Source organism: Pimephales promelas, chromosome 4 (assembly GCF_988280905.1).
Source record: "Pimephales promelas chromosome 4, fPimPro1.hap1.1, whole genome shotgun sequence".
NCBI classification, from domain to species: Eukaryota; Metazoa; Chordata; class Actinopteri; order Cypriniformes; family Leuciscidae; genus Pimephales; species Pimephales promelas.
In genome coordinates, this window is record NC_142772.1 from 44,009,829 (window position 1) to 44,035,975 (window position 26,147).

Genomic DNA, 26,147 nt, shown 5'->3' on the forward strand with positions numbered 1-26,147 from the left:
TTACCAAAACTGCAGTTACTGCCTTTTTGCTTTGTAGGGCAGAATATCTATCATCACAAACCAATCCTGTATATATATACAGAATTATTAGGCACATTGATTTTCTGATTTCTTTTTTCCAGGCACATTTTACCAATTACAAACCACATTAATCTTAATAACTACTATTCATGTGGTATTTGTGGCATATATAATTGTTCATGAAGACTAAAAATGAAAAACACCTTATATTCAGGTCACAGGTGTGCATAATTATTAGGTGTGTTCCTTTGCAGATAAAATAAGCCAAAAAAAGAGATTTAACGCAGACTGAAAAGTCAAAAATGATTAAATGCCCATGATAAGGATGCAATACTATAAAATTGGCCATTAAGACATGACCATTGCACAGTGCAATGCTCATTGGGTCAGCAGGGTGCAGACAAATACAGATGGAGAAGAAAAGACATGTTAACTGCAAAAGAATTAAGGTGACGAATTAAGTGTGAAACCCTTTAATCTCCAGCGCCACCAGTTTCCAGAACTGCAACCTACCTGGAGTCTCCAGAAGTGCAAGGTGACCCCTAAGGTAAGGTAAAGAACCCCCCCAAAATGACCCTGGCTTAATAAGAATCACAAGCTGAAGTGTAATAAAATATTTTAAGAATATTTTTTTTACAGGCTTTACAGACAGACAGATTGAAAGTGACTCTTGAAGGACCAGCACCACATCCTGTTTGAAGAATTCATCTTCCAGAATCTGCCAGTAAGTTTTAGGAGTAATTTAGTCCATCTCCTAACCTGAAGTCCGTTTTGCAGAGATGGACTAAAACATATGTATTTGAGAGCACAGGTTTTTGATCACACACACACACACACAAATAATAATCGACTTCTGCTATCGGACATACTATCAATCAATCAATCTTGGTTCCTCCCTAGTGGGGACAGAGCAACACAGCAGGAGCATCAACAACCCCACGAACGTTAACGTTACAAACCTGTTTGAGGGTGCTGGTGAGAAAGTAGATGAGCGACAACCCGAACACGACACCCAGGACCCAACGCTTGCGCAAGAGCCGGCGGAACACCATGGAGGCGTTCTTCTGGATGTGCACCAGGTCCAGGTAGATGTGATGGAGCTAAATAAACAGCACTAGTAATCTCAGACCGAGAGATCCAGCTGATTTATCTAACACAGCATCTCTGGCATCAAACACACTCACTGTCACTCTCAGCGATCGCGTGAAGAATATTATATGACAAACAAAGGCCGCCGGTAGAGATCGATTGCCGTCGTTAGTTGGACAAACAGTGAGTTTGTATAGACATTTAACCCATTTTATGCATGCAATGTTCTGGATGGAGACTTATACTTTGATTTCATTATGAAAGATGTAACTATGAGCTGCAAAATTACAAACAAAACCAGATTGTTGTCAACACGACTGAAAGCTGCGCGGCTTTAATCTAATAATCTAATCGAATAATGTATGCACGATCACAGGATTATGTTGAGATTATTTGTTTAGATCGTAAATTGTTTAAATACTTAGAGTTGCAGAATTTAGGCTGAACAACAACAGCTCTCTCCGTGCGGAAATGCGGGGCGACCAGGCGTCGTGATTGGCTGTCCAGCGTGTGTACTTCCGGAAACAAATCGGTTCACATCCTCTCTGCAGTCTACATCACTGACTGATGTTTTCACAAATTTTAGGGTTTGTTTTAAAAAAAAAAACACGCTAAACAGTGGTTAAATATTAATTTGTGCGTTTCTGTTGCAAGCTATGATGAAGGTAAGATAATTCTGCTCGTTTCTAAGACACTAGATAGGCGTTTAAACCGAAAAAAAGCAGTAACTTATTCATCACTGACAGGCACGGATATTCATCCGCGGCTTCTTCCAAATTGTAGAAATACTAGTTCGCCCTAAATACTGTAGTTACTATAGATATTACTACACAACTGTCATAAAAATTAACAACATAGAAAATAACTATCTATCTATCTATCTATCTATCTATCTATCTATCTATCTATCTATCTATCTATCTATCTATCTATCTATCTATCTATCTATCTGTCTGTCTGTCTGTCTATCCCAAATGTTTATCAGAGTGTCAGCTCTCACAAATGTTTATCTATCTATCTATCTATCTATCTATCTATCTATCTATCTATCTATCTATCTATCTATCTATCTATCTATCTATCTATCTATCTATCTATCTGTCTGTCTGTCTGTCTTAAATGTTTAACAAAGTGTCAGCTCTCACAAATGTTTACCTTTCTTTCTATCTATCTATCTATCTATCTATCTATCTATCTATCTATCTATCTATCTATCTATCTATCTATCTATCTATCTATCTCAAATGTTTATCAAAGTGTCAGCTCTCACAAATGTTTACCATACTATCTATCTATCTATCTATCTATCTATCTATCTATCTATCTATCTATCTATCTATCTATCTATCTATCTATCTATCTATCTATCTATCTATCTACCTATCTACCTACCTACCTACCTACCTACCTACCTACCTACCTACCTACCTAATGACATTCATTAAATGGTTTATCTTTCCTTCACCCAATAATGAAATTCCTGTCATTGTTTACTCGTATTTTACGAAATTCATATGACTTTCGTAACGTAAATTTCGTAAACGTAACGTACTTTACTTCCTGTTTCACCCTAGTTTTGGAGCTCCTGGTGATAAAGCGGGTGCCATGCAGAGACGCCACAGCAGCAACACAGAGGGCATGCCACCAGAAAGGTTGGGTTTTACTCATATACTCTAAATATCTTTACAGTTTTAAGTCTAATTTTAATCCAAAATAAAAGTTTGTGTTTACATAATATACAGTATGTGGGTGCACTGTGTATAATTATTTTATATATGTAAAAACACACACATGCATGTATATTTAGGAAAAAAATATTATTTATATATAAAATATTTATATATATTTAATACAAATTATATATAAATCTATATACAGTATATACATGAAAATATTTCTTAAATATATATGAGCATGCGTGTGTGTGTGTGTGTATATATATATATATATATATAAATAAAGTAATTATACACAGTGCACCCACATACGTTTGACAGACCTAATAAATATTCATTTTTCCATGTAATCACACTGAATTTTTGATGTAGTTGTATTGAAGCCCAATGTTCGAAAAAACAAACAAACAAAAAACTCTGCTACTGATTTAGTGGAATATGTGCATTAGGCCTTGTAGTGCAAATGCAGACTGCTGTCTTGTTTCGTTGCAGGAACAGGAGTCAAACTCTCGGTTCAGAGAGTAGTCTTGATGAAGGAGGCGTGTTTGACTGTCTGAAGCCAGACTCTCCTACATCGCCCCAGCAGCTTTTCTCTGGTCTGGTGGGCGTCTCTGCGGGGAACGTGTCCTCAGCTCCCTTCCAGTCTGCGGGAATGGTTCTGGGTTCTCCACCGGACGTCTTCATTCAGATGGTGTCCTCTTCAAGGGACGAAAGCTCTCACCGGACAGAGAGCCCACCTTATCTTCCTCGCCCTCCTCCGCACCATCATCATCATCACCACCATCTTCATCATCACTCCGGCCAGCACCGCTCTTCTCTCCTGCATGCGGCCACCTCTGCTGAGAGGCACGGGACCAGAGATGATGGAGGTGAGAGATGTGTTTAGTGTACATCACCGCAAGAACCACATGATCCATTTGAACCAAACTGAATCAACACTGAACTGATTTCAACTGACTGTTACAGCAGAATTGAACACTGAATCATTTGTTTCCTATTTATCATTGTAAAGCTGCTTTGATGCAATCTGTATTGTATGAAGTGCTATAGAAATAAAGGTGACTTGTCATGAACAATTTTAGTGTAATGACACATACATTAACTTTTATTATTAGAATTTAAAATAACTGTTTGTAAACTTTCAGCATCATTACTTCAGTTTTCACCATCACGTTATCCTTTAGAAATCTGCTGATTTTGCTGCTCAAGAAGCATTTCTTATTTTTTTCAAAGTTGAAAACAGTTCATATTTTTGTGGAAATCATGATACTTTTTTCAGGAGTTCAAAGTAACAGCATTTATTTGATATTATGAATGTCAATTTAAAAGGATAGTTCACCCAACAAAATAAAAAATCTGTCATCTTTGACTCTCCCTCAAGTTGTTCCAAACCGGTATGGTTGAACAAAAAGGAAGGTATTTTAAAGAAATTTGTTAAAGGGATAGTTAGTTCACTTTGAAATTAATTTTTGATATGTTTTAGCTTTAGCAAGGGCATCCAAGATGTAGGTGTCTTTGTTTCCACAGTATTTTCAATTGTGATATTTTTAGGTCAAACCGTTCTTGTCTGTCAGATACAAAAACAATATAAATACTGTTGGTTTTCTCACACAAACCGCTCATTTCATCAATGTGTACTTGCATTTACGAGTCATTAAATCATGTTTAATTTGGACTTCTCTGTGCATGCCCTTTGAGGTGGTGACCATAGACCTCCATTATATGACTGACAGACAAGAATGGTTTGACCTAAAAATATCAGAATTGAAAATACTGTGGAAACAAAGACACCTACATCTTGGATGCCCTTGAGGTAAGCTAAAACATATCAAAAATTAATTTCAAAGTGAACTGTCCCTTTAATCAAACAGATCTTGGGCCCCATTGACTCGCATATTAGGGAGGGAAAATACTATAGTCAGTGGGTTACAAACATACTCCCAAACATCTACCTTTGTGTACAGCAGAACAAAGACATTCACACAGGTTTTTAGGTGAACTATATGTTTAAGGCACTGACTTCTCACACACCTGCCTGTCTGCAGGTGACGATGCCTCTACACCTTCTCCTGCTCTCTCTGAGCTCAAGGCCGTGGTCACATGGCTTCAGAGAGGATTCCCTTTTATCCTCATTCTCCTTGCTAAAGTCTGCTTTCAGCACAAGCTTGGTAGGTGCAATATATTATGCTGTTGAATGCATGAGTCAAAATCGCAGCTGTTATCACTGAGATATGCTGATATGCTATTTAGAGCAACTGATCACTTATGTTTTCGTGGACCAGAGATAATTAATATATAATGTGAAATGTTATAACTACAAGTGTTCAGTATGTAATAACTACTGTATTCAAATGTAATAATTATTGTATTCATATTCAGAAGATATGTAAAATTCAAGTTGCTGAAACATGATTCTCTCTTTATTTCTCAGGAATTGCTGTTTGCATTGGAATGATCAGCACATTTGGCTTTGCTAACTCAACGCTGAAGCATCAGGTGGCATTGCGGGTGAGATATGTTTGATTCATCGTTTAAAACTCTAGTTAAATTACTGGCTTTTTGCTAGCCTGGGAAAACCCAGACAACTTCCGGTAAATTTAGATTTGCTCTGAAAGTTAGTCTGGCAAAGAGCTCATTCAAGCCCATTTCCAATCCGTCGAAATCGCGGCACCGATCAGAAACGTTGGGGTGGGCTTTACACAATGATGACAGCGCTGGGAATTTGAAGAAGATTTTGTAGTCTACATTACAAAGATGGATGCCGCCGTCGAACATCACTTGCTCGAATCAGCTATCGCATCTGTTTTAAGCGTTTGAACGTTTCCTTTTTGTTAAAAACAATCACCGCTCTGCACACGTCATCTCCTCCATCACTCTGATTGGTTTTAGGTCTATCCGCGACGTCCGTTTGTGACGCCCCTCTGGAAATGATTTGTCTGACGCTTTGCCAGACCATAACTCAGTTACAACTGAGAATGGTCTGTTTTTAACAAGGCTAGGTTTCTGCATTTGCTCATATACACTAGGAGACATTTGCATTTGCCCTCAAGCAAGACATAGACAATAACGTTTAAAAGTTTGGGGTCAGTATGATTTTTTTTTTAAATGTTTTTTTTTGTGTGTGTGTGATGTCAAAGCTGAATCATTACTCAAGTCTTCGATGTCACGTGATACTACAAAAACATTCTAATATGCTGATTTGTTGCTCAAGAACCATTTCTTATAATTAACAATGGCAAAAAAACTATGTAACAATAATCAGCATTTTTGTGGAATTCTTTGATGAATGGAAAGTTCATTAGACCCAATTATTTGACATTTGTAACATTGCAAATGTCTTTACTGTCACTTTTGGTATATTTAATGTATCCTTGGAGAATAAAAATACATAAATTCTCTAAAAAAAAAAAATCAACTGACCCCAAATTTTTGAACAGTAATGTATACACATACAAAGTCACTGTATTAAGTCACTACTGTGTTTTTTCCCCATTAAGTGAATAGGTGTCTTCTAAATAACTGCTTTCATAAAGGTCCTGTGTGTGATATTATTTTTTTGTTACATTTTTCTTATTATATCCAGTAATGTGCAACTAGCTCCCTGATGAGTGTAAATACAAAGAAATTGTGCTTTCAACGTTACTCTTTTTTAATTAGTTCCTAGCCAGAATGACACTGCTGTATTAATTCAACAATGACCAGTTTTTTCGCTTAGTACATGCTGTACGTGTCATTGTGACGGGATGTATTTTCAGGAGGAGAGATCTGTGTTTACCACTCTCTGGATTATGATCTTTCTCGCTGGCAACATTGCATATGTGTACTACACTTTCAGTGTTGAGGAACTTCACAACAGGTACGGTCCCATTCATTAGCTTCAGAGTCACTATTGGAACTGATTATGTGTATCAAATGTTCTCTTGCATGTTCCAAGAACGTTATGTTTTTTGCTTTATACGTTTGAAAACTTTCATTTACTCTATGTTGTCATTTTGCAGCGTGATCTCTCATTTTATGTTTGTGTTGATCAGCATGTGTGAGTATTTAGCTTTCCATCATTTTTCATTATTCATATTTGAACCAGCTTTTTAATTAAATCATTCACTGTTTTCATTTTTAGTAGTTTGTTTGTTATTATTTCTTATTTACTACCATTCAAAAGTTTGGGGTCGTGAAGACTTAATTTTTTTTTAATCAAAAATACAGTAAAAAGAGTAATATTTTGAAATAATGTAAAATAAGTGTTTTGTATTTTAAATTTTAAAAGAAACTTTCAGCATCATTACTTTAATATTCTGATATCATGATTTGCTGCTCAAGAAACATTTCTTATTATTATCAGTGTTGAAAACATGTTGTTCTGCTTAATATTTTTGTGGAAACCTTGATGCACTTTGCTCAGGATGCTGTGATGAGTAAAAATTTTAAAAGAGCAGCGTTTATTTGAAATATAAATCTGTTGTAGCATTATCAATTTATTTATTTTGATTAATTTAATTTCTTGTTGAATAAATGTATTAATTTCCTACTGACCCCAAATGTTTGAATAGTAGTATATCCTAAATAAATATTCAAAATGTACATCATAAAATCACATAATTGTAGTTAAATTATATAATTATAAATTAAAATATTAAGAAATGTATTTTTTTTCTCCCCAGCCTTATTTTTGCTAAGCCAAACATCAACAGTTTTGATTTCTTTGACCTGATCTGGGCTGTTGGAATAACAGATTTTGTGCTGAAATATTTCACCATCGAGCTCAAATGCCTCATCCTGTTCCTCCCTAAAATGATCCTCGCATTCAAGTCCAGGGTAAGATGGCAATTTACCATGTTTCACTTTACTCTTCTTCAATGTACTTTACCAAGTCGAATACTAAAGTACCGATATGTCATTTTTACTAACTGATGCCCATGCTGGTATTTATAGAGCAGAATGGCATGTATATATATTAATCTATATCCACAATAGTCTGGTAAAATGCACACAGTAAACCTGAACTATGAAATTAACCAAATGAAATAAGTTTATTTCACTCAAATATAATAGAAAAAGGTCAAGTGAACTCAATAACTGATTTTAATAAGCTGAACTTAAACCGAATGAGTACAGCAGAGTTCTAGTTCCAAGCATGCTTTGCATCAGACTGCTTAAGGTAAGTAAATATTAAAACTAAGTGTTATTTTGTATTATTTTGTATAAGATGAATATAGGGAGAAAAGTGTGTGTTGTGAAGGGGTTTCTGTTATGTTGCAGTGTTGTTACCATTATGGTGAAGAGTAGGTGAAGTTAGGTCAAGAATGGACTGCAAAAATATAGCTGCATCTGAAATGGTATACTATGAGTAGCTACTACATTTGAATAAAAAATTACTTCGCAACCATTAAAAAATGAATTATGAATGTTGTATGAATTAAGTAAGGGTTAATGCCCGACGAGGTGTCCATTGTCAGGTTTTAATGGACGACGGCGAGGCGTAAACCGGCCGACGCGCAGCGGAGGTCCATTAAAACCTGACAATGGACACCTCGAAGGGCATTAACCCGCTTATACCATGGTCACTTGCCAAATAAAACATTTTTAAAACATTAACTGCTAGTTTATATTTTAATTAGGCTAAATCAAGTTTTTACAAATTATAACTCGCCTGGTTTATTTAGCAACCGGAGATATTTATAGTCCGCTCAGCTTGTAGAACCCTTCAGGTTCAAAAATGCATTTTTTTTTTTCATGAAACACAAAGGTAGGCATAGTTATTTTTTTTAATTACACATAAAACAATTAATCAAACAGGCTTATTAGGCTTGAAACGCTGTACTCTCCTCCTGCCTTGGTTGTCTGGACTGCTGCGTAAAACTCCCGCAGGGTCTCATTGAGAGCAGCAGCGGTGTAATTTTCTTTGCGACGTTTCTCCGTTTTATTTACATTTTTTCTTTCTTCAGCAGCATCCCAGTCGTCAAAGTTGTCCATATTCTCCATAAATGTTAAAAGAAATAACGAAGTCGCTCATTGTTGTATTAGTAGGCTATGTATCTAACTAACGTTAGATGTTTGTTTTGATAGAGCAAATTGTTAACGGATACTTTGACTGCCTGTTGCTATGGTTACTCACAGCTGTTGTGGGCAGCGCATTTATTTATTAATTTCGAATGGTAAACAGGCAGTTTCACCAGAACTACTTTACTAGGTGTCCTCTATCACTTTTTAACGGACAGCCTGCAGCCAATCAGAATCGAGTATTCACCCAGACCATGGTATAAATTTGGATGTACTACACCCACCATGTTTCTACTGTCATGTGACCTACCAGTGTCAGTTGCGTCGCTTCACTTTCATTCATAAATCCTCTCCCATGGCCTCATGGGATAGTAAAGTGCGTACTTCAGAATATTGGCAGAAGTAATAGATCAACAGTAATAGATCTATTTTGGCATACTATTTTTCGCATACTATACTGTATAGTAGGGAAGTATTTGAAATTGTATGACTTTAGCTTAGTTAAATTAACAAATTTTCTTAGTTTGGGTAGTACAAAATCAAAATTTTAGAATCGAATCTACTTAATCTCAGAGTTTGTTTGATTAAAAAAAAAAAACCCTGCAAATTATTGCCTACATTTTTTTATTATTATTATTATTATTTTTTTTTTAGCTCTGCCAACTTATTAGGTTTTACAATGCTAAAGTTATTTGTTGACTATGTACATGTACAAACTACTGCAAAAAGCAAACCTTTTTTAATGAATGTTTGATTCTTCTTTTTTGTCTTCTGGACTTTAAATCAAGCCTCTGGCAAATAAAACATCCTAGAAAACGCAGTTTATGTTGGATCTCTGAACTCTTCATGTTTTAGAGTTTTTAACATGGTGTAGAGCTGCACGATTCTGGATAAAAAGTCCTGACGCAATGTTAATTGATGCAGTCTATCTAAAATGTTTAATTAATTTGAAAAAATAAATGATACAATCGTTATTTAGAAGTGGCATGTTACTTTCAAAAGGTTTTGCACTACTTTGTTCATCAGTGTTTATATCCAAGATATACACTTTTATCCCAGTACTTGTTCCCGTGTGATTTTGTCAAAGGTTTAATAGACATGGACGAATTGTTGTCATTTAGGAATGAGATCGCATGGGTGCTTGAATCGAGATTGTGGTCTTTTAATGGTTAACCGTGCAGCTCTGGCAGGATGAGATTATAGTCAGGGAGGATATCCCCGCCAGCTCCATTCAGTTCCAAAGTACCAGTTCAAACTGGGTGCAACTGGCAAGTTAAGGTGGAAAAAAAAAAAAAAAAATAGTGTGCCGTGCCACCCTGCCTGTGTGGTTGGCTGCTATGAAGGCAGTGTGTGAGCTCATTGGCCCACTGGGGCTGGGATGAGGTCATCTCTCTGAGGAACACACATGTACACAGACACGCACATACGCTCTTACACAATCACCCATTCATTAGAGTGACAGTATGAGTCTATTACAGCAAGAACCGCTCTGTAAACACACCTCACTCTCTGTAACATAGAATAATCAAACATGTGCAAAACCATTTCTTAGACTCAAACACACACTTTGCAGTTTGCATCTGCTAAGATAATCTGATTTGCACAGTTTCTGTTCCTCTGAAGCTCTGTTCCAGGAACTTATATTACACTTCCAGCTATTAACTTCAACTCCCAGTCACCCACCCCCTGAAGCCGAACACACTCTTTCCACCTCTTGTATCAAGCCCAGGTGGCACACTTTCAGGCGATGATGTCATGGTCAATGTGTCAGGCTTTCCACTGACTTTCCATGCCCAGCATCACCACAGCTACAAAGACACAACACAACACATACACATGCATCCATACATGTCAGTATAACCTCTCACATAATTGCTTCAGCAAGCCTGTGCATGTCAGTATGAACTCACACTGTCCATAACACTTCAGTGCACACATATACAAGGACTGAGGAATCAATATTTCTGTCACAAAACCTTGCGAATGGCCTGGTTGTCTATTACCAACATAGGCACATAGAAAATGGATGTTGATTTTATTTTAAATAGCTATTGGCATACTATTTTAATAATTTGATACTCCTAATTGGTATGTAAGCATAATTTTTCATACACTACCAAAAGTAAAGACATTTATAATGTTAATGCTTCTTTTGAACTTTTTTATTCAGAACAATTCCTGAAAAAAAAATGCATCACGGTTTCTTTAAAAATATAAACCAGCACAAATGATTTCAACATTGATATTAATAGGAAATGTTTCTTGAGCAGCAAATCAGCATATTAGAATGATTTCTGAAGGATCATGTGACACTGAAGAGTGAAGACTGTATTTAAATAGAAACGTTATTTTGAATTTAAATAACATTTGACAATATTACTGATTTTACAGTATTTTTGATTCAATACATGGTGAACAAAAAATACTAATTTTATTAACAAGGGCAAAAATAAATGGCAGAATATGACACACACACACATAGAAGAGGGATGTAAAGACAGTAATCGATAACAGACTACTGAGGGGACATTAACAAGACAGTGATGTACTAAAATCGTTAAAAAAAAAAATCCTTAGTGTTTTTCGTGTCAACGTTATCAAAACAATCAGTGAAAACGAATAAAAACGCTGTATTCTGCTGCCTGGCCAGTAGTTGGCATTGTCACTTTGTAAAAAAACACTACGCACCTATAGATTGAACACTTAAAACACATGTGCATGACTTCACCACTTTCAGAGATTCGTGGTTTTGTTGTTACACGGTGACAATAACAGTATCGTTTTCAAAAAAGAAATGCACTTAATCCCGTTTTCAAAAGTTTGCGATTTCTGACCCCTAAAACATAATTGTCGGGTAAATAAATGACCAAAACGCATAATTGTTTTTCTATGTTTAGTTGAAAACGGTGTCGTATAAACGCCCCCTGGAACATAGGTATGTATGCTCAAGATAACAAGGGGCTAACAAGGGACAGGTGAGAGTAATCAATCAGTATGGGAACAAACAAGGGTAACTATGGTAACAAACAGGGTGACTAAGGGAACAAAGGCTAATAGGAATTAAACACAGGTAGTGAAACAATAGGAACAGAAAATACATATCAAAATAAAAGTCCTTAAACAAAACGGGTGAAACAAGACATGAAGTTTAACAATAATATGTTATGTGGTTAGTTAACACAAGTTAGGCAGCAGTAGACCTTCTTCACAACAGCGCCATCTTTGGCAGAGGGACAGACATGCATCTCTTCAATGGGCTGTACTGTTATTTGATGTTTTTGGATTGTTCTGCTCATGAAACACTGAAAAAATATCTTTCCAAGACATTTTAGTTGACAAAAAACTCATAATCCTAAATTGTCAAAATTGTATATAATCTAGGAGTTTTATACAGCTTTTTACAGTGGATGCCATTGAAAACACATCAAGTCTATCCCTCACAGCCTCAATTTCATACCTGACATGGCGCTGCTCTGAATAAGGTCTATAAATATTACAAAACGATACAGTATATGGAAAACATTTGACAGATATTTTTTTTGTCAATTCAAACTTGGTGTCATCTGAAATAGTTTATCCATTTATGCAATCATAGAGAATGATAAGACATTTTTTTTGCTTGTTGCATCCCTAACCAACTAATTAAGTATTATTTTCTACAGTAAACAAAATGCTTACAACCTAATTAAACGGTCAACATTCACAATTAACGCTTGATTATGACCAATCGATTTGCTCATTCTAATATTTTTTTAATTGTCTCACTAAATTTGCAGCTACAATAGAATCTTAAATATCATAAAATGACTTGAATACAGCATTTTTGTATTGAAATTAATGGGAATGGGTATTTGATTCAAACCCGTGCCCCCCAAATGAAAAACAGATGCATAGAAAAAAGTTTTTTTTTTTTAAGAAATCTGATGTTGTCCTTAGATAAATTAATCCATTTCCCACCCTATGGACCTCCACCTGTGTGTGATAATTGTTTTCTTTATTGTTGTTTTGAAGGCGGCTGTTAAAACTAAGAGCAAATGAGCCGCTCCCCCACGATGCAGTTGGACCAACTTTTCAGTGGTTGGATGAATTCCACCTCCAGTTTGTCTAATCGCTTAAGTGTGAGCAAATACAGGGCTGCGGGGACTGTGGCTAAGATGAATTGCTTGCGTACGGAGGTTACAGATCTCCGTCAGTCAGCTAGCAAGCTCCCCAACAGGGTGATTAATCGCTGTCAGGTGGAGTCCAACAAGTCATTATGCATCCTGTGCAGTGACTAGTGTCAGGCAGTCAGCTCTTGATGTGGGTGATTATGACTTCAGACATTCATCTGGAATTTCACTAGAAGATTGTGGATCTTGGATTAGTAAGTAAACTGAGGTGACTCTTGTGCATTTTTCTAAAGAAAATATGATTGGTACTTGTTTTTAAGGGTTTCTGTGAGGTTGCTAGGGTGTTCTGGGTGGTTGCTAGGTGGTTAATGTGATGTGTAGGTGACTTGTATACTTTCATCACTGCAAGTTTTGGGTTTTTTTTATCTTTACTAGGTGCATTTTTTTTTATTAATCTGTATATTAAAGTGCCCTTATGCTATTTTAAAGGTTCCTAATTTTGTTTGGGAGGTCTGCTGCAATAGTTTTGCATGCATCCAAGATCAAAAAACACTTGATTTTTTTTATTTTTTTTTTATATAAAATACTTTGCATCATCGCCTCATTTCTCAATGAGTCTGAAAATGGTTTGTTCAAAGATGCAGACTGCTCCTTTCCGTGAGCTACTCTGCTCTGATTGGTCAAACAGCCCAGTGTGTAGTGACCATAGACTGTAAAAAAGATGGACGACGCCCCTTCGCTCTTTTCCATCAGAGAGAACTGAAGCCACCAATTTCCCTATATGGCGCTGACATCTTGGTACTTGAGTCTGCGCACTTGCGTTTTCTGGACCAGACATGCGCAGTTGTGAGCAGGAAGCCGCAAAATCAAGGCCCGCCCTCACTCTCGCAGAATCAATCACAAGCATGTGGCCTCTGTATGCTCCGTTCTTCTCAAATGGTGTCTGCAGATTGCAATACCTCGTTAAAATAAGGTAAATAAAACTACTAACCACAGTCAACATTATGAAAAAAAGTCTCACAGAGAACCTGTCAATCACAGCTGTCAATCATGAGGTCACAGCACCGTTTTTATTGCATCAAATAACTAACTAAAAACGAACTTATTTTAAAAACAAACTCTTGAAATTACGTCTAAGTGATAGAAACTACTTTAAATAACAGAAACTATCTTTAGGAAAAGGATATGTGAAGTGTAATTTAATTTTTTAGTTGATCTCACGTCTCGTTGAATAACATGGGGAGGCGGGGTTTATGACCTATAGTAGTACCGGCCACCAGGGGCCGATCGAGACGTTTTGGCTTCACTTTTGAGGGCTTGTGCGGCACGCTTGGTTGTGACTGGTAACTTCTTACCAGCCATTATCATATCTTAATTTCTGAGCTCTTGAGGCTTCCTCAGCACCTGACACACACTGATATGAAGGATGGCATTAGTTTTACCATATCAATTCCAGCACGAGTCCTCATCTTTTGGAAGTGCATGCAATTCGCAGAAAACAGCAGAAATGTCGACAACACGAACCAAATTCGTGCAGTCTTCGCTTACAACAGGCGAATCACTATATACATTTATAGATGTTGATTTCATTTTATAATTTACACACATTATTGTTTATCTCGCCAACTTATTTCAGTTACAAAAGTAGCTTTGAATATCATAACACAATAAATATTCTGCCTGAATAATTGTGTCTTGTCCCTGTATTGGATTATACAGCTTTTTACCGTCTACCATCACAGTGGATGTTGGTGTAATCACCATTTCAACTTTTATTTTTGTTGGCTCCTTCATGTTCAGTGTTTTCAGAGTTGATTTTAGGCTTTTTGATCAAAACCACTTCATATCAGCTACACATTCAGCCACACTTGACTCAAACGTACACTCGAACGTATAATGTGACCGGTATAGGTCACTACGGTGTCTGCGGAGGCACTAAATCCAACTAAAAAAGCCTAGAATAGAAAATGATGAACTATAAAGAATTTTCTATAATGAATAATGGCTGTTTTTGTCTTGATAAGCAACAAAGCTGTCTTTAAGCCAGAAGCTTTGTTGGGTATATTTGAAGCATTCTATCCTGTTGTTCAATATCAGTTGAACTTGAGACACAGAGGCTTCGTTGCATGACGTTGCAGCCCTTTCACACTGAAGTTAGATGAGATTTACTGTGTGTTATCCCACTATTTTGAAAATGTTATGATTAGGGATTGGGTTGGGTGAGCTAGTTATATTATGGGTAGCAGGTGTACTGTGTTTCTGCCAGTTTTGTTTGCTGCGCAGTAAATTGCCAGGAAAGCGCAGAGCGCTGGACTGTGGCCATTTTTCGGCTGCATGTCACAGCATCTTTAAAGCTTGAGGGTAAGATGTTCACAGTTACTGAACGAACAGATGAGATGAGACTGGGATCATGTTCAAATTCAGCTAGAGGAAGGATGTGTGGTTGTTTCAGTGTTGTCATCTCATGCCGGTGCTCGAGTGTCGCTCCGTGTGTAAGAGTGTTGTTAAACAGTTGGCTGTCATAGCTGGAAGTCTTACAAGCATCATAGTGAAATAAGCCGGTTTATATACTTGCATTTAGTATATAATAATAATATTGTACACAATATTTTTATTATTATTATTAATATGCTAACTGTTTTATCTAATGAACAAAACATGTATTTATCCTGCAAGCCTCATGAAAATGTTTAAGTATTGTTTCAGATCAAAATCAAAATGAACTGCATAATAATAACAATAATAATTTAAAATGATTATTATTATTATTATGCTATCTGTTTTATCCTTAAGTATATTGTTTCATATGACTAATTTGTAACTATGATGAGCCTGTATGATTAAGTTAACTTTCAGTGGAATTTATTATTATTATGCAAGCTGCTTTATCTGATTAAAAAAATAGTGGAAATTAAGAAATAATAATAATGTCAATAATAATAATAATGATAATTTGTCTACATGCTCATCATAATTAAAGAAGTAGTTCACTTTTAAAAAAAAACTTTTGCTGATAATTTACTCACCCTCATGTCATCCAAGATATCCACGTCTTTCTTTCGTCAGTTGAAAAAAAATTAAGGTTTTTGATGAAAACATTCCAGGATTTTTCTCCATATAATGGACTTCAATGGGAACCAAACGGTTCAAGGTCCAAAAGAGAGTTTCAGTGCAGCTTCAAAGGGCTTTAAACGATTCCAGACGATGAAGAAAAAAATACACCGTAAAAATTTTTAAATTTTTTTTACAGTGTATTGGAAATCATTCATGCACATCCCTTCTCATGAGTTCAATTTAGGATAAAAAAAGAATTGACAGATTTTGACAACTAGATCAACATTTTTGTATGTGATGACTCAAGCAATGAAATGAGGACTATTAGTTTTATATAGAATGACTATTCAGCATTCACAATTATAGTTCATTTTGACTAACATGACATAAGCAAATGATAATGTTATAAAACAGCAGAGAGTTGTATGAAAGCAATTGATGCATGTCCAAAAGCATTTGCAGTTTGTTGTAAGGAATGAGAAACTGCTAGTATGATGTGCACAAATGACTAGATGTTGTGGAGGTTGAACTAACTGTTGTGCAAATGTAAAAATAGTGATGTGAGGAATGCACAAAAGTGACTGGGAAAAACTGTAGTATTGTTATAATTATTAATATTATGCTAGGTTTTTTCAATTTCCAATTCAATGAAAAAAGATATTTATCCCAATAGCTTCATGAAAATGTTGTAAATAAATCATTTTGTTAGTATGTACATTGTTTCATAACTACTTCTTAATTATGATTAGCCTGTATGATGTGTTATTTCTTTTCTGTATGTGTGATATATATATATATAAATTTTTATCAAGCTTATATATTTAAGTTCAGCAATTTCACTTAAATGACAATGAAGATTACCTATTAATTCTCATTTAAGTGAAATTACTGAACTTAAATATACAAGCTTGATAAAAATGATCATTGTAGAAGAAAATTTCAAATACCAAATATATATATATATATATACTGTATATAGATAGATAGAGAGACAAAAAAAGAGTGTTAGACAAACCCATTACATTTTTGAGTCTTATGGGATAAAATATACTGAAAGTATATTGTTTCAGATGATTGAATTTTAATTATTGAACTGATAGACCTGGTCATTGATCGACTGGTTTGCTAAATGACACAGTCTAGCCATATCACCCCAGGCACCACAATGATTAGAGATCTGAAAAATAGTCACACTAAATGAATCTTTTGCTAGATTTAAATCCTTTGAAACCTTTGCGGGCACGTCTGACATCTGACCTGCTCTTCCACTCCAGAAAAATTCGTTCATATCTGCACAGAGACTGAGTCTTTATCAAGGGTTTAGTTTGAGAGGTTTAAATGTAGATCTGTATCTGTGTTTGGCCTTTCAGGGGAAGTTTTATCTAATCATAGAGGAGCTGAGTCAACTCTTCAGAGCTTTGGTTCCCATCCAGCTGTGGTACAAGTACATCATGGGCGAAGATCCGTCCAGCAGCTACTTCCTGGGGGCCACGCTGATTATCATTTACAGTCTTTGTAAGGTAGTCTATCTGATTTTGCCTTTTCCATGTAACGTTAATGCTGATGTCATTCTTCTTTGCGTTTTCTTTTTTTTAAATTTTATATACTTGTTTCTTTTGTTGCAGACAGTGTTATATTTTTCAAATCTTTTATGTGCACGAGATAAATTTCATGTGGCGTTGCACTTCAGAGCCTTTCAAAATGTGTTTTTCAGACCTCATTATTCACGCGATCTTATCTGTATGTGTTTGTGTGTGGCGTTAAATGTGCAATTTTGTTCTGTTTCAGTCATTTGATTTGTGTGGAAGGATATCCGGCATTCGAAAAGCATTCTCCATTCTCTGTAGCTCACAGGTGAGTGCTTTGTCCTCTCTCTAGGCATTTATTGAAGTGAACAATAAACAATAACAATTGTATATGTATAACAATAAATAACAGTAGTTTGACTTGGAAATGTCACTGAAGTGGCTTGTCACTGTGTATGTGCATCATTGTTATAATAAATGGCATCTACTCTTTATGAAACATTAAAAAATATTTAAAAGAACAGACATACAATTTCATGTGATGTCACACCCTTATAGAAACAAGACTTTCCTCCATTGCCCGCCGGTTGTTTTATTTCACGATATGAATGGTTTTTTTTTTACTGTATTTTATTTATTTTTTCATATATATGCATGTGTTTCACAGAGTTACGGCATGAGAGCCAGTACTCAGCAGTGCAGTGAGGCTGGCGATGTGTGTGCAATCTGCCAGGCTGAATTCAGAGAGCCAATCGCACTGCTCTGTCAGGTAACAGACAATGACTCAATAATTCCATTTACATTACATTTACATTTATTAATTTTTGCTGACGTTTTTATCCAATTGCTATATGTCAGTGGTCGCACGCCTCTAGAGCAACTATTGTTTTATGAGCAGTTCATTCATACCTATGCAAGATCGCTGTGAAAATACAGACCGGAAGTCAAAAAACAACGAGCGCAGCGCTGAAGCCTAAGTCCCTCCCCTTCTGGTCGACCACCATGGGACCTTATTTCGGAAAAATATTGTATGATAGTCAATGGCGAGAGACAACAAATATTTTGATCTGGTTTGAATTGTGCCCTGAATTACACATATGATGTTTGTCAATTTAAAAGATACATTTTAAAGTAAAGAAAGTCGCCGTTTGCCGTAAAACCGTTGAGGTATAACGCTGCCTTCACACTGGCAGTTTAAATCAGCTCCGTAATACGCAATACGTTCCCAACGGACGTCGTACTACACAGTGAAAAGCGTCGGACGCGGGTAGAACAAAAATGGCGGAGAGATTAAAGTTTGATTCTGTCAGTTCTGTATGATCTCTCTCTGATTAGGGTTATGCTGCGTGAGGAAAGTTGCTCAGGACGTTGACATGTCAGGTCGGCTAAAAAATGTGATATAGTGGTCAATAGTTCAATGTCTACCTTCTAAAGGCCAATTTATACTTCTGCGTCGAGGGTACGCCGTAGTGTACGGCGTTGGCTTCGCACGTAGGCGACGCCGTCGTGAGCATTTATACTTCTGCGTTCAGGTATTGGTTGCTCTGCAGTATTGCTCCGAAACGCTAGTTGGCGGCGGAGGGTTTTAATGTTCCACTGTGTTTAGATTCCTCGCGGCTAGGTTACTACAAGCAATAGCGACTGAAAGAGAGTGGATCATGTTGGAGTTGGAGCTTATTGGGGTGGAAAAACAGTTCATTTTAGTGAAATTACTAAAACTGAAAGGCAGAAATGACAGAAGACGTCGGAGGAGATGGTACGTGTGGAAATGCGTGAGAAGGTACGTGCGGAAATGCGTAGGAGGAAATACGACGCTACCAAGCCGACCAATCACCGATCTTGCGGTCCGCGTCGTCGCGACGTGTAGTTACATTTTTGAAGAGGTGCGCGTCAGGCAACGCGGAAGGGTACGCGGTATGGGACGCGTCTGTGCGTATGCTACGCCGTACCTACTGCGCGCACCCTACGCAGAAGTATAAATTGGCCTTAATTGCCCTTATAAACGTTAGAAAGTCGTGAAAATGAAAAATGACATGACAACTTATCGTTATAAAATCGTTATTTATTATATTAAAAGTTAATAATTCAGGTTTGTTTATCAGTACCATAGCAACGCTCAACTTCCGCTGGAATTGTCGGATAGGAACCGTCCGTAGCTTTTCGCACGAGTTCAAATTTTTTAACGCATCCGGATGACCAACGGACACGATTTTCTTCGCACCGCACTCGGTCGGACCTGTTTCGGACCCATTCGCATGCGGTCTGCGAATCTCCATAGGAAATGAATGACTTCCAGTCGTTTCGCAGCCGCATCGGAGCTGATTTCAACTGCCAGTGTGAAGGCGGCGTAAGACTGTGAAAATACGTAATTACAAAGACTACAAACCCCAAAGGCGCACATTTTCTCTCAATGAATGAAGCTAACTTTACTGAGGCTAATATCTGGCATTGTTTCTATAGTCTTACGTTATAAACTTACCGTTACGCCGTCATGCTTGAGTGTTTTGTACCAGACTGCACACACACGACCAGAGGATCTCGCTCTGTTTCGCTTCCCAGGAGATGTAGTTCATTGAGCGATTTCCACATAAAACTAAAGGTTACTCTTCTGTTTTATAACAAACGGCGACGTTTTTGACTTTCAAAATTATCTTTTAATTTGACAAACATCATATGTGTAATTCAGGGCACAGTTCAGACGGAATAAAAAGATAAGTTGTCTCTCGCCATTGACTACCACACATATTATTTCCGAAATAAGGTCCCATGAGCCGGAAGCAGAGGGGCGGGACTTAGGCTCTCTATAGGATCGCAAAGCCAGGAGAAACATTTGCAGAAACATTTTTTTAGTGAAAACATTATAAGCAAAGAAGAAACCAGTCACAATATTGTACAAATAAATGGAAAGAAAAAAACCCCACACAAGACAGGGGTACATAACTAATCAGAAAAGATTACATATTAAAGGAAAAGATTAAAAGACTAACATATTTCAATTGTTTTTAAAGCCTTCTTGGTACACGAGTTAGAGATAATTCCAAAGTAATGTTTTCCAAAGTAAAATTTCTAGCTAAGACGTATGGCGGCGTACACAGTGACCTGGGCGCTCTAGTCAGTGGAAAAACAAACAGGTTCTGAAAAGGTTTGCAAGTTGAACCAACTCCGAACCAACTTTGAACCAGCACCAGTTCCAAACCAGTTCTTTTTTTTTTGGTGGAAAAGGGATAACAGTGGATTCGAACCCGGGTCTCTCCGGGTCCCGTGTCTTATCCACTGCGCCATCACCACCCCACTAATATTACACATATTACAGGGTCAGTACAGTGATCAAGGAAACTATTAAAGTGTAACTTTGCCGATTTTCAACCTGCTTTGTATTGTTACAATTACAATGTCTGTAGTATATGAACAATGTTCACTCATTCTCTATGTTACCTGGACTGAGAAATTCACGTTTATTTGTCCACCGGATAAAATCTAACATGGCTTTTGACAGCTCCGGGGCTTTCATGAAAACGAACGTTTTGTTCATCCCCTCCCCCTTCCCCTATGGGTGTTGAATTTTTGACAAACGGGAAGACACCAGCCTTTTTTCTCCCTTTTCTAGTCAGGTAGCCCTGATTACAACATTTTCTTTGCCTTTCTATTGTGTGGGCAGCCAAGTTTTATTGAAAGCCCATTTTGCCAGCGGTGAAGTACCACTTTAAAAAACATTTATGGGAACAGATCTGCACACTCTCAACTCGAGAAGCTTTTTAAACAGTATTGTAAATGTGTTGTCTTTCTGCAGCATGTGTTCTGTGAGGAGTGTTTATGCCTGTGGTTTGACCGTGAGAGAACGTGTCCGCTGTGCCGGTCAGCAGTCGTCGAAACTCTGCGGAACTGGAAGGATGGGACAACGTCCGCACACTTTCAGATCTACTGAATGACAAGGTTTTCTAGTTGAATCAGATGAAACATGTTCACCATGCATAAAACGTTGCTGTTCGTAATGTCACATGATGAAACATGGCTGTAGGGAAGTGTGAAAAAATGTTACCTTGGTTGATGTACAATAGCATTACATTATGTCTGATAGCAGAGTTGAAAAAGTGTGTTTTGTCGTCTTTTACATGCTTTTCAACAAGTAAAACTTATTGAATTTTTAATATTATCATTAATAAGCATGATAATTAACTGTTTTGTAACACTTTTTTGTTTTGTTTATCCAGAGTCAATTGTTTTTTTTTTTGCAATGGTCTAAATTGTTTATTAAAATGAAAATTGACAAGCAAGTTAACCATGGGAAATTTAAGCAAGTTCACTGTGGTAAAATCATTATCATCTCATTGGTTTATTTATTTAAAATCATGACAACAGTAATATGATCAAAAACAGTGACGTTGAATTAATAATTACATTTATTAATAATACTGAATACGTTAATTTGCCTAAATGTATCTGTTTCATAATGACATTTAAAAGAGTTCTCTGTGCCAGGGTTATTATCCTTAAATAAATCATAAAACTATTAAAAACTTTGCTGTTCGTTGAAATAAAACTGAAATAAAATAATACATATTAGGTGAAAAACTTAAACTAAATGAAAATAGAAATGTTGCCTTGTCAATAAACTGAAATGCATTAAAGTTGAATTAACTGGGAATAAAAACTCATACTGAAATTGAAATAAATTAAACCAAAATAGCGAAATAAAGGAATAACAAAAAAAAAAAGGAAAATAACATTACTGTGTATATTTAAAGCCTTTTTATTTTCATAAATGACAACTCACAATATCAAAATAGCAGAGGTAAAAACATGTTTAAAACACATGGTAGTAACGTAAACTATAAAAGATTGTAGCTTATGTAAACATCAGTAGCATGCCCTTTGATTCACATTTCGCATGAAATCTCATTCATGTCACATTTCTATATTAACACTGACACAAACAATCAAGCCAGAAGCCCTTTATAAAAAGTCCTAAAAAAAGAGATTTGTCTTCATCTGTAAACAACATCGAGTTCAAATACACTTAAAATCATTCTACAGTATAGATATGCTTTCCATTGAGAAGAGTACAGTGTTAAGGACAATCAAAGTAATAAATATCTCATAAAAACCACAAAAGAAACCAAATCACAGCTCCGATATTGAATGGCATAGTCACTTACAGTAGCTTATAACTATATGTTACAGTGCATTATGCAGAGGAGAGGATTTGGTTGTAGTGTTATTTTGGTAGCTCTCCTCTGAAGATTGTCCGTGATTGATCATATTTGAATCATTTACAGCTTTTGCATATCCAAAGCACCCTCTCAACTTTTACCAGCAACAAGAAAAACTCAACTGCAAGGTCATCAAAGTTGAGGCAAGGCTCCTATTGCCATAGTGGTAGAGAAGATTTCCTCGCAAACACCAAGGGACGATGACATCAGCCATTTATTTAGAAGGATCTCCCAGGAGACGCACTGACCTAAAGACTTCTAACCAAACAAACTCGCACCAAAAGACATCGGCTTGCCATGCTTCGGTATTCAAGGAACCACCGGGATGAAGTATTGGTTGTTATGAATGTGATCAGCACGCTTGTAATGTACAGCACAGATGCGTCTGCTGTTTGCATGTTTCCATTACAACACTACTGCAAAGGTTGTGAGATATACATGGATGAGAAAACATTGACCCACTGTTTGCATGGCAAGTTTCTACAGAGTGCAGACGTGACCGGCACCTTCTCCTCTCCGATAAATCTGGAGCGGATCGTCCCAGGAGAATCTGAAGATTCATCTAATGGGGGGAAAATTGGAAATTAAGCTGATTTAGCATTATGTATCAATGCACAGAAGTTGCAATCAATGCAGAAAGCTAATTAAATGTCATGAATTCAATATAAACTAGTGCTGTCAAGCGGTTAATCGCATCCAAAATAAAAGTTTGTGTTTAGATATGTGTGGGTGCACTGTGTATGATTATTTTATATATATAAATACACACACAAGCTTGTATATATTAAAGAAATATTTTCATCTATGTACTGTATATAGATTTATATATAATTTATATATATATATATATATATATATATATATATATATATATATATATATATATATATATAATATTTTTTTCTTAAATATACATGCATGTGTGTGTTTACATATATAAAATAATTATAAACAGTGCACCCACATTTATTATGTAAACACAAACTTTTATTTTGGATGCGATTAATCGCGATTAATCGTTTGACAGCCCTAATATTTTGTTAAAGATTACTAACGTAACTACTTGTTGAATCTGACTTTTGATGTAATACGCGATATTGTGCATATTTTGCAGTTGGTTTCAATACAAAACAATATATTTGTAATATAGGAAAGCTGCATTTCAATTAAAGCAACGTTTTAGACTTTTTACTTCTAGCATTACATGTATTTTCTTAAATAATTAATTGATTTTAGAAGGACTTAGAAATGTCTACTTTTCATAGTAAATGGCACGTACCTTCAATTATCAAACTGTTGAAAACATCAAAAATAACAGCTTCATAAATACTTTGTTTTACTAATTTACGTTGTTTCACTTCTGTTTAATGCCGTTTTTAGTCACATTAGTCTGCAAACTGAATATAAAGTCTAAATTGTCCGTCTTAAAAGTTTAATTTCATAAAGATTTTAGCCTATTATCTTGTTTATGCGCAAATTGGCTAGCTTGAAAAGTGTACATTATAATTGCTATTAACACTTGAACGCATATTACTCCGATATAACGTGTAACATGTAAACAAAGTATTTCCAAGAAAGCCACTACGCATGTCAATAAAGTCCTCTCGGTCATTCTTACCTGTTGCTGTAGACCAGCAGAGCCTCGTCTCACCTACAGGTGTCGCTTTTTGACTAAAAACACCAGAAGCGTTACTTGAATGACCGTGCACACTATTTGGAAGCTTCTGATGATGTTTTCCCCGCCGCTTCGTTGTCCACCCCCGGAGCTTTTGTCGTTTGCCGCCCATCTCTTCTCCAGCTGGTCTCCGATCCAGCGCAGTCGGTGCGCAAAAGGCAGCGGAGCGCGCCCGTGGCACGCGGAGTCTCCGCGCGCGCCTAAAGTCTGCTCCTCCACCGGCAGACAGCACATCCTTCCGCGCGCGCGCTCGGTCTAGCCTTCTTTTCCCGCTGCAGTCTTTGATGTAGACGTGGAGAATGGTGTTTTGTTCGCCTGTCGATGGAACAGTGTGTGTTTGTTTCTGTCGGCGCTATGATTTATTAAAGTGTCACATGGTTTAGGGGTTTACATCACCATCTCCCCAAAGACAAGCGGTAATGGTTAACTCTTCCCTGTCCTGTTCTCTGCGTCACGCGCTTTGTCTTTCTTGCAACAAGGGGGTGGGTGTGTGGTGGTGGTGGTGGTCGCGCAAATTATTCAGGCTACAGACATTACTGATTATGAATTTGTTGTATCGGTTGTGCTCATTCGAAGGTGAGCTGTTAGTCTAATTATGAGATGTTGAATGCATGTTAACATTAAAAACATCGGCTGCGTCTCAAACCCTAAGCTGCCTACTTAGACAGCATTTATAGTGCACATTTTAGACTTCAATGAATTAGAAGAATGTTAAATGTTTAGTATAATAAAAAAAATCTTTTATATCTAATTTGTGGGAATTTTTTAATCATTGCCTAGGCTACATGTGCATTTTTGCAGAAAAGTTGAATGAGTGCATAACTACCTGTTATTTTACTCAATCCTTTTGTATATTGTTCTCACTGGCATTGGAATAGCATGCAATTTTAAAACTGATATTCAAATAATTATATATATATATATATATATATAATTATTAAGAAAGGGGTTGTTAAAAAGCTTTTTTTAAGCACAGAATAAAAAGCTCATAAAAATAGAATAAACACAATTAAAAAGCTCATAAAAGGCATAGAAATAGTTTTTAAATTTCCTGATATTCCAAATAAACAAATAAAACCACTTAACTAGCTACATATAACAACTTCGTTATATTCCATACACACTTGAATTATATCTTATGTAGTTTATTTGTCTGATACATTTTACTGATGCTAATAAAACATGCCCCTACAACTTCAACTGTCATCATATCATGAGGTATTTATGAGAACCTTTATGAACTCAAGCAGAATTAAAGTCATTTTTCATCCTGAAGGTCATTTATTTACATTTCACCTGCTACAAGTTCAGCAACATTGCATTTTTTCATTCAAGTAAATGCACTCGTATTTTCTGTTACACTCAAAACCATGTCAACTTTGCTCACACAAATTGTAAAACTACTTGGGATTTAATACCCAATTTCATAAATCCTATTAGCTGCAGAAGCAACTAAACAAAATGGGGTAATGTGTTATTTTACACTGTCCTATATGTTACATGCACGTACCATAAGTAATAACTGTAAATTATTCATATTTGCATGCAACTACCCTCAACCTAGCCCTGATCCTATACCCTAACCATATAGTAACATTAATACTCAGTACTTAAATATCGTTAATGATGTGACTTTTTATCTTACACCTTTGACCCTATGATTATTTAGGTATAGGCTAAGGATAATCAAATCAAATAGAAAGCAGTTAATGCTAAATGAAAGTTCTCTTATTATTATCTTATAATAACCAAAGGAAGTACTGCATGCACAATTTCACAGTCATTCA

The 26,147-nt window shown here is 36.2% G+C and overlaps 1 protein-coding gene and 1 long non-coding RNA gene across 3 annotated transcripts; one reads left to right on the forward strand and one right to left on the reverse strand.

Annotated features, from left to right (window-relative positions):
- The first annotated feature begins 572 nt into the window (after nt 1–572).
- Nucleotides 573–21,749, forward strand: rnft2 (ring finger protein, transmembrane 2). Of its 2 annotated transcripts, XM_039659075.2 has the most exons (12): nt 573–745; nt 922–1,106; nt 2,685–2,762; nt 3,279–3,655; nt 4,832–4,954; nt 5,218–5,294; nt 6,542–6,642; nt 7,448–7,601; nt 17,320–17,469; nt 17,738–17,803; nt 18,143–18,244; nt 21,266–21,749. In XM_039659075.2, exons 2-12 carry the CDS (start codon nt 1,009–1,011, stop codon nt 21,398–21,400), a joined length of 1,461 nt encoding a protein of 486 aa, XP_039515009.1. In that variant the 5' UTR covers nt 573–745; nt 922–1,008; the 3' UTR covers nt 21,401–21,749. The 2 variants fall into 2 exon arrangements, with proteins under 2 accessions (XP_039515009.1, XP_039515010.1); XM_039659076.2 differs by lacking the exons at nt 573–745; nt 922–1,106 and adding an exon at nt 1,617–1,775.
- LOC148981757 (uncharacterized) lies at nt 21,602–24,821 on the reverse strand. The gene is made up of 2 exons (XR_016168381.1): nt 24,304–24,821; nt 21,602–23,247 (listed from the first exon to the last, which is right to left on the reverse strand). It is a non-coding gene; the product is annotated as an uncharacterized LOC148981757 (long non-coding RNA).
- Between the last annotated feature and the right edge of the window lie 1,326 nt (nt 24,822–26,147).

Coding starts and splice junctions, on each gene's coding strand:
- rnft2 (XM_039659075.2), top strand. CDS start 1,009: ATGAGCGACAACCCGAACACGACACCCAGGACCCAACGCTTGCGCAAG. Junction 2,763..3,278: donor GAGGGCATGCCACCAGAAAG/GTTGGGTTTTAC, acceptor GTTTCGTTGCAG/GAACAGGAGTCAAACTCTCG. Junction 5,295..6,541: donor AGCATCAGGTGGCATTGCGG/GTGAGATATGTT, acceptor ATGTATTTTCAG/GAGGAGAGATCTGTGTTTAC.